Consider the following 13,106-nt stretch of genomic DNA (forward strand, 5'->3'; position numbering starts at 1 on the left):
TTTACATCCAATTCCTCTGATGAGGAGGAATTGTATTGTGACCAGAAAAGTATATTGCCTTTCAGCAAGAAAATGTCAATTTTTAAAAAATCCTATTTTTGTTTTGTTTATGGTGTAGGGGGTGCTGAGGGGATTGTTAGTAAAAGTGCAAAAGCATCATATTTGAGGGATTTTACTTTTTCCAAAGGATCGGAATCTAAAAATGGCGAAGCAGATGGTTCTGATAAAGAGATGAAACATGGGCAAAAGTCTCCAACTGGAAAGCAAACAAGCCAGCACTTAAAGAGATTAAAAAAATCTGGTTTAGGTGAGTAGGAGTAAAATAAATATCTTACTTGTAATACTGATAGTTTTCTAAACTCGGTGTTCTCTTGGAAAGTTTTATTTTTCTGTTTACCTGTCCCTTTATCAAACTCAGCAGCTGATCCTTTCTCAAGAAGACATCTTTCTGTCTACCTGGAAAATCCATGGTCAGTTTTTTTTCGTCCTCAGTGATTGCTTTTTAAAGTTTGACAGACCTAAGCAATTGCAGGCAGAGAGGTGATTTAGCAATTAGATTCTGATTGTTATGTAATGATTTTTTGGGGGATGGGGGCGGTGTGTAACAGATATTCTTTCTTCATGGTGAATTTGCTTCCCTAATGTGCAGTTGTTCCCAGAGAAAGTAGCACATTTGCTTACATCCTTGCCCAATTAGAAGTTAACATTCTCTTTTCTTCATTTGCGTTATTGCATGTCATATAGAGATTTGACATAAAGGTTTTGGTTGGTTCTTCTTTGGTTGATTTACTTCTTCAGCTGGATCTGTAACTATTTTGAAGCTACATCTCTTGAGGTGGTAGATACAGTTTCTGATTTTATTTTCTGTGGGTTTTTTGGTGAGGTTCGTGGATCACGTTCTGTAATTAACAAAGAATTTTCTCTGAAGAGATACTAAGAATAAATTCTAAATCTCCATGTCATAGGCAGATTTTCCTGCCCTGCATGAAATTTAATTGGAAAAGTTCCCTAGGGAGCACAAAATGTAGTGTTCACTAAGACTCTTGTCTCTGCTTAAGTGAAGTCAAAGAATGACGTAACTGTTTCTTTATCTTTAGAAAGTACTTTCTGCATTCAGCAGAATGCTGAATCATTTAGAGAAGTATTTTGCAATGTGGCCATGTTGGAAGAGATAACAAACAAACTTTTTGTAGTGCTAAATCCTAGAAGTCATTTTATGTCTGTCTTTGTGGGGATAAGATTGTTCTTCTTTATTAATCATCCAGCCTAGTCCTATTTTTATATATAATGATCCTGTAAAATAGCTCCAAGGCACTTTGCTTCCTAAATGCCATAGGAGAGTTGTTCAATGTGCTATTGCCAGTTCCTGGCAGTGTAAGCTATAAGCCTTATTGTATCACAGCCTCCCATGAAAGTGTACTTTGGTTTCATACATGATCTTTCTGCAGATTATCAGTCAGTCCCATGTGGATAGCTAGTTCTCTATGTTGATCCAACATCATTATTCAAAATAGACAATATTACAGTATTACAGCTTTTGCTATGTAAACTGGTATTCAATGTTAGATGATTTCCTGTCATTTTTCTCTACATTTAAGACTGAGATGCGTAATTTCAAGTATATATTCCTCTCTATCTTCAGTTATGACATCAACTGTTGGCTCATGATATCAAATGAATTAATTAAGGGTTTTTGGTGGATTTTGGTAATTAAACCTATTGGCCTTTTGTGACACCACACATGAAGTGCAGGGAACTTTGTGTAAGATTTAAGGGTTTCTGTTCTTGTACCTGTTGAAATGTTTCTCTCATGACACAGCATTTCTTGGGATGCTAGAAGTGCAGTTGTAGAGCAGCTTTGAGAACAGGTCCAGGGTCCTGTGTAGTGCACAGTTCAGGTCCAGATATTGTTTGGTTGTCTGAAACTCTGCTGATGTGCCCAACATTCACGACATGTTGTGTTTAGTAGACTTTCTGAGCTCTGATTTAATAAGATTACTTTTTTTTCCATTTTAGTTAACAGATTTTGCCAACAGTGTAATTTCTGTCCTTTTTCTGTTTTCATTTTCATATCTTGATGTAGATTTATGGTGCTCCCATCTCCTTATGGTTAATTCTCTGTGTTGAGGAGTAAACTCTTATTTTCAAGTCTGCAAGCCTGAGTTTCTCTCTTGTCTTACAGCTTCTATTTCTGATTTGGACAGTGATACCCTTGAACTGTATAAGGGTTCAAAATGTCTTTCTGTGTGGAAAACAACATAAAAAGCCCTGGCACATGTTTTGTCATAAACTCTTCTCAGCTATGATTAGTGATGCAGTAGTGTCACACTTCCATGCTGCTTCCAAATACTTCACTAAATCTTATTACAAACTTGGGACCTGCTATACAGAACCTAAATTAGCCATAGGAAGGGTGCAGGAGACAGAATTTGTTGTTTTTCTGAACAGATTTTGAGAGTTTTTTTTAAAGTAGAACTGTGGTGGGCACCCACAGTTTGCTACACACACAGAAGCAATATGCACATTTCTTCCAGAAGCTGATAAAACCCCCATAGTACTTTGTAAGTGATAGAAGGCCAAATAAATCAGAAAATGTAGATTTGAAGGCCAAATAAATCAGAAAATGTAGATTTGACTCTTTGTCTTGGGCTTTTAATGCCATGAGAGTATCTGCCACTGAAGGATGTTACTGATTTTGCAGTCATGTATCTTATTTCAGTTTGAATTATCTCTGTGTGTATGCCTTCCCAAAGGATATGAAGCTCTAGCTGGGGAAAATGTTACTCTAATTTGAAGTCACTTACAAGATGAGGATATGTATTTTGTATTGATTAAAACAAAGAATATACATACAGGCATTAAAATTCAGTACATCATACAACTTGTGTTATGCTCAGGGACTGTGTTCTTTTTACATTTATATTTAGTGGGTGGAACAGATGGTGAGGATAGTTTATTGTGATGCATTCATGAAAATGGGCACTTCTTCCATGCAATTGTCCTGTGTAACAGGGCATTCATTTGTTGGTAATGGAGTCTTAGCTGTACTGAAATAGAGTATGCTAGAAATATATGTTGGAAAAGGTTATTCTGTGCTGAGTGCAAAGTAGTTCTTGTCTCATTCAGTTATATTCAGCTGCTGAAAAATAAAATAAAATTACAAGAATGTTTACAGGAGGCTGTGACTGAAGTGGAGCTTTCAGAATTTACAAGTCTTCATTTTCTTGCATATGGCATATATATATTTTGGAGTTACAGACTTTCAGGGAAGAGACCACCCACCATAGGTCCTCTAAGAAATCCAAAGCATAGTTGCATTCCATCTATTGTGATTACTGTTAAGTTACTACTTGTTGCTTGTAGCATTTGAGACATTCCTAATAACCAGTATGCCCAAATTTTTTCATTTTTAAAGCATATTTAATCTTCTTAACATGTCAGTTTTAATTGTTGCTGAGAGGTCCTATGTAAATGCCAAATGCCATCATTCATCATAGCAGTGGAATAATCTTTTAATCACTTTTTTAGGTATTCTGATGGAGTTTTTTATATAGTTCAGACCCCTCTTACACCATTTTTGAAATATTTGAAAGTACAACAAACTGAAACCTGAAGAAGCTTCCTGGGAGGGTTTAGAAGCTTTTGAGAAGCTTTTTCCAGCCACCTGAACTTTGATATGTTAAGACTTAGAGGAAAAAAAAGGATTGCAGCAGTATATAAGCACCTTGAAGCACATAGCTCTTTAGGAAACTTTAAAAAGTTTTTTCTAAATATTATCCTAGAAATACTAACAAAATAAGACCAGACAGGATCTCCAGTGGTCATCAAATTTGTTCATCAAAGGTCAAAATCAGATATGCATCTGTTATTAGTGACAGGTATTTGTCTAACATATTCTTAAAGCATTTTGATGGAGGCTGTAGTACCTCCCTATGGATTTAATTCAGTATCTCCTTGTTCTTGGTGGCTGAAAGCTTTCTTTTCCCAGCATCTTAACAGATATATTTCTTACTGTGCAAGAGTTTAAGATGATAGCCTTTCTGTCCACTGTGTAAAGTAAGAAGACATTATTCTGTAGTGCTGTGCAGGAACTATATGTTTGTTTCCCTTTCCCTCTGCTTTGTCTTTACCTTACTCCTGTGTTTGTATCGTTCCTCTCATACCTTGTTCACTGATCTCACAATTCCTGCTGCTGCCTTCTGTGTTTTGATCATTTTAGATCTTAGCTCTTAGAAAAATTCTGAAAAATTCTTTTGATTTTTGTTGTTAATGTTTTCAAACATTAACATATTAAATATTCTCATCTCTTTGATCACTCTCTATTCACACATGTTTTAGCCGGTGCAACGGGACAAGTTCTATAGGCCATAGGGCGCTGCTGATGGCAAAAGAGAAGCTGTCCATAATTATTGATTCACATCAGCCTCATCAAGCAGCCTTTTGCTTGGAAATAGGTGCTGGTATAATTATTGTTGATGACATGACAGGATTATTTTCTGCAGTGGTTGAGTTGGTCTCAAGCTGGAAGTAAGAATATGTCAGTTGTGATGTTTTCTGAAACATAAGAGATTAAGAGACAAATGCATTTTGTCTCTTTATTATAAAATAAAAATACTTTATCTTCAAGAGACAAATATATTTTTTTTTATAATTATACAAATATAAAAGCTGTTAAGACACCTAGAAAAGGCTGTGTTACCCTTCTCAGAGTACCATTTCTCTAGAGCTTATTGTATTATACAGTAAAAGCGAAAAACTTAAAAAGAAGACTTATTCCTACTCTCTTCCTTTATTTATGTTTAAAGTTATTTCTGTTTATTTACTCCAGGACATTTGAAATGGACCAAAGCTGAGGATATTGACATAGAAACACCGGGATCTATTCTAGTGAACACTAACCTGAGGGCTTTAATAAATAAACACACCTTTGCTTCTTTACCTCAGCATTTTCAACAGTACCTCCTGCTTTTGCTTCCAGAAGTAGACAGGCAGGTAAGTAGCATCATAAAATATTTCTATTTTTAATGAGACTTTTTTACAGCATGTTTGTATAGGCTGATTTGACTGACTAGGAATCGTTCCAGGAAAGAATTAGAAAATCTCCATACTTCCTTAGGTAAAAGTGTTAGATGTAGAATGACTGTAAAGTTTGTCTGTGAAAACCAGCTCCTGCTTCTTTGCTTCCTGAAAACTCTGCAGGTCCCTGATTTGTCTGAATGGAAACTGGGCAGCAAATCTTTCAAACTTGCCAAATCACTTAATTAGCTTTTCTACCTATGGTGTTGAAGATAAACTTCTCATTCTCAAGACTTCCTTTATTTTGAGTCTCTTTTCACCTGTGATCTTTCTTGGTGCTCTGCCAGCAATGTCCAGGTCAACATTAGTCAATTAGTCAATATTTGTTCTCCTGCTCTTCATCTTTTGCACAAGCCTACAAAAGCTCTCTCAGCTCCAGTGCACTGAATCCACTTATTCACACCTTTTATAAGGAATATCTTCCCCAGAACTTATGGCTGTGTGCTCAGATTGTTGAGAGAATGACTTGGAGAGGAACAGGCTGGAAATAAAATTTCAGTTTTGTGATCTTTCCTACAATGTCTGGTCCTTCCTGCATTTATTGGTCAGATTGCAGGGTTTCTTAGGGAGAGGAAAAAAAAGAGTCTAGCATGTCTAGCAGTTAAAATAGATGAGAGATTTCATTTACTCACTTGCCTCACTTAGGGATTCAGTCTTACCAGTTTCAATGGGGAATACTCATGCACTTAATTCAGACTCATTAACTTACACAAATAGGGCATTAAATTTTTTGCAGATGGTCAGTATCCCTCTTTTAATATAGTAACTAGAGAATGCAGATTACTTAAATGAATAATTAAAACCTGCATCTTAAATCAGTATTTAATTTCAGTATTGCAGATTTTATTGCTTAAACTGTTAGCAGTTAGTCTATCACTAAAGCAGGGAGAACTGGTGCAATGTGACATAAAAGAGAAAAAAAATTGTATTGATGTACATTTACTCGGCCTCTTATCAAATTAGATACTGTATGTTGTGGACCACAAGTATTTAATAACAGAATGTTAGAAAGAACATCAGAACAAGATCCATAGGAGAAACAATATAAATGTATTTATTCTCAAGCTCCCACAACGCAGTCAAAGTCAGTATTGACAAGTCTTAAGAAAAGTTTTTTCCCTGCTGTCAAACAGATTTTAACTTAGTGTCCAGCAAATATTTTTCTGATAGTTTTGATTTTTTGTTCTCTTTCTAGTTATTTCATCAGAAAAGATTAAAAAAAATATACTAGGTAAAATCATGTTTTCTCTCCAGCCATCAAAGACCCAATGTTCATAAATTACATTTCAAGTATGGGGTCTTTATTTAGAAGTTTTATACTTTAAAATTTCTTTTTTAAAATGGAGTATCTACAACTGACAAGCCGCTTACCTTCTTATCAGCGTTCTTACAGCAGAGTTTTTTGGCAAGAAAATCAAGAGAATATTTTTGAATTTAAACATGCTTCACTAGTTAAAAGCATTGCATTTTTTTCACTTTTATTTCAAAAACCATTCACATAATGCATAAAATATGTTATTTCAGAGGCCCAACACTGCATAATTGGACACTGTTACTTCACAAGCAAATGTTGTGATGAGACATTTGCAGGTGTCCTTCTCTCTGTCATCTTCTCACAGCATTCTGTGGGTTTGTGTAGCATCCCAGGTTTTCACCTGCATTTGGAAGGCAGGAGTCACCTGTCATCTCTGGAAGTTTAATGGAAATGTTTGGCCTCTAAGTGTGAAAGTTGGAAAATAATGTTCAGGTGGAGAGTGGAATAGCCCTGAACCCTCCCTTTGCAGAAATCTTGGCAGAGGAAGGAATGCATCTCTTTTCTTGATGTCTGAGAATATGTCCTCAGCTATGCCTCAAGTATGGCATCCCAGATACAGACTGGTGAAAGCAATTGAACTGATGTTCTTTTCCTTCCTGTGGCAAGTGGAAAACACCAGTGTAATGCTCAAGGATCAAATAAAAGGATAGAGAATTTTAGCCAGGGAGTTCTGGTGGGAGTCTGTGCTGTTGGTCACTCTGACTGAACAAGGCAAGAGTATTCAGTTTTCCTCTTTTATTTCTACTTTCTAAATCAAATAGGGCATCAGGCAAGCTATACTATTCTTCAAGTTAGCTGCACATCTCTTGGGGTTCAGTTTTATTGTTTTATATTGGCCTTTCTTTGATTAATCTGAAAATTCTTATTTTGCTTTTCTGGCTCAGAATTGTTTCCTCCCTGTGTGCTGCTCTGCAGTTGGCTGCTGTTGTCTTCCCCAGAGAAAGCTGCATTTCTGTCTTGCCATGTGGATAGAGTATGTGAAGTACTGTAATAAATGGCACTATAAAAATGTAATAGAGTTATGCTATTTGTGTATATATAGTGATCTGTGAAATAAATTACTAATGAAGTGCAGTTTCATTTAGGCTTTATTACTGCTTCACATAGAAAAACCCCGTGATGAATGATTCTTTGTCATTTCTGTCATAAACACCATTTTTCTGGGTGGTATAACTCCTCCTCCTTAAATCGTACTCAGCCAAAACTTGTCATGCATGTGTCACTTGGAATAAGCATTTTTAGAAACCATTAGTTAAGGGAGTTGAGGTTTTCTGGGTTTTTGTGTGCAAGTGTTTATTATAAATAAATGACTTCTTTCTCAACCTTGGTTAGTCTAATGTGTTCAAGAAAAGTTCAGGGATAAGTTAGGAGCTTGTTGGGATGTGTTTTCTGATCATTTTTCATTTTCAAGTGTTGTGATTGATATCAGACAGCTATTGGACCCCATGGAACAGAAGGCCTTAGGAAAGATGTCCCAGAATGGAAGAAGTCAAGAACTATTCTTCTGATGTTCATGCTGTCCCTACTCCAGCTAGATTTTTTACGAAGTGGAAGAATAGGGTCATTGCTATTTTTTCCCCTTGGGAAAAGATAAATTGTATCATGAGTTATAATTACAATTTAAATTGATTTCAGATGGCATATTAGTTTAAATTCTATTTCAGTAGCAATGAGGCCTTTGTGTAATTTTCTGTATTAAAAATGCCTGTAAAAGAAGTTGGAGCAAGTTGGCAGTTATGGTAGATGCATTTTATCAAGGATTTTTTTTGTTTTGATTTGGATTCAGAGGGAATAAGTATGTAGACATTGTTCAAATCATAGAAACAAAGAATGTCCTGAGTTGGAAGGGACCCTTGAGGATCATCCAGTCAAACTTCTCACCCTGCACAGGACAGCCCCAAGAATCATACCATGTGCATTGTCCAAATGCTTCTTGAGCTCTGTCAGGCTTGGTGCTGTGACCACTTCCCTGGGGAGCCTGTTCCAGTCCCCAAACACCCTCTGGGTGAAGCACCTTTCGCTAATACCCAACCTAAACCTCCCCTGACACAACTTCAGGCCATTCCCTTGTGTCCTCGTCACCACAGGTCATACCTGAGAAGCAGCCATGTCCCAGACTTGTCTGTTCAGCAGACCGCTCCAAAATCTTGCGTCACTGCATACCAGGAACCTCATGACTGAAATTTGAACATCCAGATTTTCAGCTCCTCATTAATCTGTATGGATTCAAAGACTCAAAATCCTTGAAGCTCAGCTGATACAGAAACCTGTTGGGTGATTCCCTGGGAGACCCACATGACTGAGCTGGAAATATAGAAAACATGCAGGTATAGAAACTTTATGGAAGGAAAAATCTCTGCACAAGATATTTAAGTTATCACAAATTCCAGCAAGGTATTTTGCTTTACAGCTCTAATTAGAACAGTCTACAGCTAAGGAACAATGGATTTTTCATCAAATACCTACTTCTGACATGGATACATCAAGCTGATCATTACATGTAACAGAAGCCTTCTTGACTGCCTCTCAGCAAATACTCACCTTCAAAGCAGGAAATTTTTCTGTATATCTAGATTGCTGTATGGCATCAGTGAGTCTTCAAATATTAATTAAACAATGTATACTGTGCAAGGATGGGTAACAGGTCTGTACAACAGGCTGCTGAAAATGAATGGCAGTTGGCAATGTTGTGTCTACACCAACTTTCCATGTTGGTGCTCCTGGGAAGTCAAATTCCTGCTCTTAACACGGGGGAATGGGCAAAAGGAAGGGAAACACACCCACCTAGTTAGCTTCCAAAAAGAAATGTAACTTTATCTGAAGAGCAGCAGAAAGCTGAAGTGATTTTACTAATCCTTAGAGTGCTAAACAAAACGTTCTCTCCTGAGTGCTCTGAAAAAAAAAGTGTGTCTTTCCAGACTCCATGACTGCTTAACACCCTTCTGATCTTTGAGAATTTAACTCTGTCTTGCATTTTCTCTTCTGGCAATACTGGGCTCATTGAGTCTCTTGTGATTTGCACCTACCCTGCCCTTTCACATAGGATGTGAACTTCTTCCTACAAAAATACTTCAAATCCTCCTCAGATGTGTGTTAAGTAGCCCTGCCATTTTATCAGACCAAATCTCTTCTGGAAGAGCATTTAAAACAGTAGAGGGAATCACAGTAATAATTACATCTTGTCTCAGCTTTACTTGTTTAATGAAAGAAATTTACCAATTATCTACCTTTTATCTACAGTTTATAGATAGTCAAGTTAGTTACCTAAATTTAAAACTTCAGTATTCTTAAGGAATAACTTGAGGTGTGTAGTATTGCAGAAGGTCGTGTGAATATTTCAGGTTTGTAGCAGGTCAGTCCACTGAAAAGAAAAACATGATGTACAAATCAAAGGATTCTAAAATGGATCAAAACCCACCTTATTCTCTTTCTTTTAATTTCTAAATCAGCTAATCCCAAAATAATTATTGCCTCTTGGGTGAGTGCTAGTATTGATATGTAATCACATCACATCATCCTTTTATTTTAAGGTCAGTGCAGGTTCTGTGTTTCTGTCTTGGCCTGTTCATTTTAGGTTGGTGCAGTTTGAAGCTGTCACCTTGTAAAGATTCCTTCTCCCCCTGCACTGAGAAAAGGCATGGGGTGATGTCAGCTAGTGATTTACTCTGTTCCTTTGAAAATATTAAGAAGTAATTTTGGGGAAGGTTATCTGCAGAATTCCAATTCAAACCTTTGTTTTCATGCAGTATGAATCAGCTTAATATTTGTTCCTGCAATTTGAGCAATGATAGCAAAAGGTAACCATTGGACTGATGTGCACAAATTACTCCCACTCCCAAGCACATCAGTTGGAATTCTGTGGTGGAGGGTGGGTAATGAATAATACAAAATATTACTTCACTTGTAAAAGGCAAGAAGAGAAGTCTGGTATCTGACATTCTGAATGCTTAGTACTTAGTAGATACCTCACTGTATATTAGTATTTTAGTATTTTAGAAGAGAGTGAGTGAAGCTTGATTTTCACAATTTGCTTTTTGTAGCAATGTAACCATCTACCTGCTTGTTTTATTAACTTCATCAGTGCTTGAGGATTATATGTGCCATTGGTATTTTGCAGAATTTCATTTATAAAAAGACCAACTGCAGAAATTAGTGCTGCATGTATTATTTGTTTCCAGCTTTATTTTAGGTTTCTCTCCATGGAATTATTGTGCAGTGTTAGTTAAACGGTTACCTTATGTTACTTTGCTGCCTTTTTTGCTTATACTGCAATCTTTTAGCTTTTTACTTTTCCATTCTCTATCAATCAGTAGCTTTCCAATATTTATTGTTATGTTCCTGTAAATGTTTGAGTTTTACACTGAAATAGTTTTAGGGTAATGACAAAAGCATTTAGTTCAGAGAACATTTGCAATTGAAGGTTAAATGTAACATATGTCATCTGCACCTAAGCAGATTTAAAAAGCTGTTAAATTGGCACCCCTGTGTGTGCAGTAATTGAAGGTCATTTTATGACACATTTTTCCCTTTAGCTGACATTTTTTCTTTGCTTTTACTGGATAATGTGGACAGCATGGTGTTGTTGTAATGTGCCTTATTTGTACAGCTTTATTAAGGTACTTCTAATGCAGGTATCTTAGATAGATACTTGTTAAAACTACCCTAATAAAACTTTGGAATTTATTCATCTATCTAGATGATAGATATTCATCTACCATCTAGATAGATGAATAAATTCCAAAGATTTAAGCTGCCTTTTCCATAAAAATCTGGGTCTGATTCCTGAGCTGAGCTAGCCAAGGGTTTTCAGACAGATTACTACTCCCAGCTGACCCTCTGTCCTTATGCAGCAAGTTAATACTCATTTTACCTAACACACCTGTATGGATGGTGTATGTGTGTATTTCACAGTCGTGTATTAACAACAAACATCAGTTTCACTTTATGTGAGTTGAAAACTGAAAGATTTTACATCAAAATCCCAGTTGTCTTTAGCTACAAAAGAGCTACTCTTTCAGCTTCCCTAGGCAGTCCAGAAAGGCTCACTGCAATTGCATTGCAATCTGGCTGCTCTGATTGATGTGGTAATGGAATTCTTGTTTGCTTGTTTGCAGTAATCCCCAGAGGTCCTCCTCAGTATCAGAATGTCTACATATGTGAATAGGAAGCTTTACATTTTTGATTAGGTGTCATGGTTTCATATTTCTACAGGCTTGGTCACTGTATTTCAGAAGTGTGAATCAGTGTTTTCCACCCTGCCACATCCATGTTGTGGAAGTTCTTTTTTGATTTTTAAAGCCTAGTTACAAGCTCTTATCACACTTAAAACATGTCTCACCTTTTAAGAACACGTTTTGCAGAGGTGTTAGCAGAACTATTGCATTTGCTTTTGTCTGTAGCAAGGCTAAACTCAGTTGGAACATCTAGTAGGACACAGCAATGATGCTGCGCCCCTTGAAAACTAAAAAATACAAGATTCACAGCTGTCTCTACAGCATCCTTTCCCATAAGTCCTTCTGATGTGTGAGGGGCCCTTCACTCAAGGTTGTTCTTCTGATGCAGACTGGTGAAGCTTTTGTTCCCCTCTTGTTCCCTTCAAGCAAGTTTTCTAAAACACAGTGCACAGCTGTTAGGACTTAAAAAAAAAGAGGACTTTGTACGCAGAACAAGTTCCTTTTACATTTGACAGAATTATTAGTACTTCAAAAAGAGAACTGATAAAGCACCCCCCTGTCAGTGGGAAAGTGCGTGCCTCACATAAGTGCCTTTTTAAAAGACTGTTCTAGGAGCTGTGTTATGAGAGCATAACTAATGTGTGGACATAAGTGGTAATGTGTGTGGACACAAGAGACTGGTATGCTGCAAGTCATGTAGCTGTTGAGGGTGCTCTGCAGCACTGCAGCGTGCAGTGTGTTCCAACTGCGCCTCCCTTGCAAAGTGCTCATGATTGAGTGGCGAGTCGGTCTGCAGTGCCTCCAGTGTTGCCACTGTAGGGCTGCACAGGAATTAGATGGAGAACTGAACGTTCCTTTCCATTCTGAATCTGAAGACATTCGAGGACTTGAAGCAGGATGTTGGATGCAGGTGCAGCAAAAGGAAGAGCAAGCAGAAGTGATCCACCTGTGCTTCTGCAGCGCTCTCCTCCTCTTCTCCCTTACTCCCACCCTCTCTCTCTGCTTCTCCCCTCGCCTTTCCCTCCCCTCACCCTTTTCCAATATATTTGTTTGGCTTAAGTACAAAAGCATAAAAAAAAGTTGAGACTTTTTTCCTTATTATTTCAGAACATTACTATCCTTTGAATTATTTAATCTCAGATTTCATTTAGTTCTCTCTTGTGTTAAGGACATGCAGCCATTTTTTTGCATAGAAAAGCAGTGTTTTCTAGTGCCTAGAGAAAAGAGATTGTATGCAGGATTTTCATTTTTGACAGTCATCAAAAATGACAGACTAATTTTAGATGCTTACATGTAACTTCCCCTCACCTTCTGCTTCTCAAAGGTATATGTCTATAATTTTATTATTAAAGGCTAAGTGAATAGACTCTGGTTGTTTATATCCCTTTTCCTGTACTCTCCACAAAATGTGAACATTCTTGGATAATTCAATAATGTTTCAGTTTCTCAGAGTCTCTAGTCATCTTTCTTTAAACAAGTTCCATACATGCTTGCCTTGGTCACAATCCATATATGCTTTTCTGCCTATTTTTCCCCCAGGC

General features: G+C 37.0%; 1 protein-coding gene across 3 annotated transcripts in view; it reads left to right on the plus strand.

Annotated features, from left to right (window-relative positions):
- Positions 1-13,106, plus strand: part of ASXL3 (ASXL transcriptional regulator 3) — a 122,365-nt gene that overhangs the window by 81,428 nt on the left and 27,831 nt on the right. For all 3 annotated transcript variants that reach the window (XM_063168192.1, XM_063168183.1, XM_063168174.1), the window contains 2 exons: positions 188-307; positions 4,829-4,992. In XM_063168192.1, coding sequence (XP_063024262.1) covers positions 188-307; positions 4,829-4,992 — 284 coding nt within the window. The remainder of the gene's footprint in view (positions 1-187; positions 308-4,828; positions 4,993-13,106) is intronic.

This window comes from Melospiza melodia, chromosome 1 (assembly GCF_035770615.1).
Source record: "Melospiza melodia melodia isolate bMelMel2 chromosome 1, bMelMel2.pri, whole genome shotgun sequence".
Taxonomy (NCBI): domain Eukaryota; kingdom Metazoa; phylum Chordata; class Aves; order Passeriformes; family Passerellidae; genus Melospiza; species Melospiza melodia.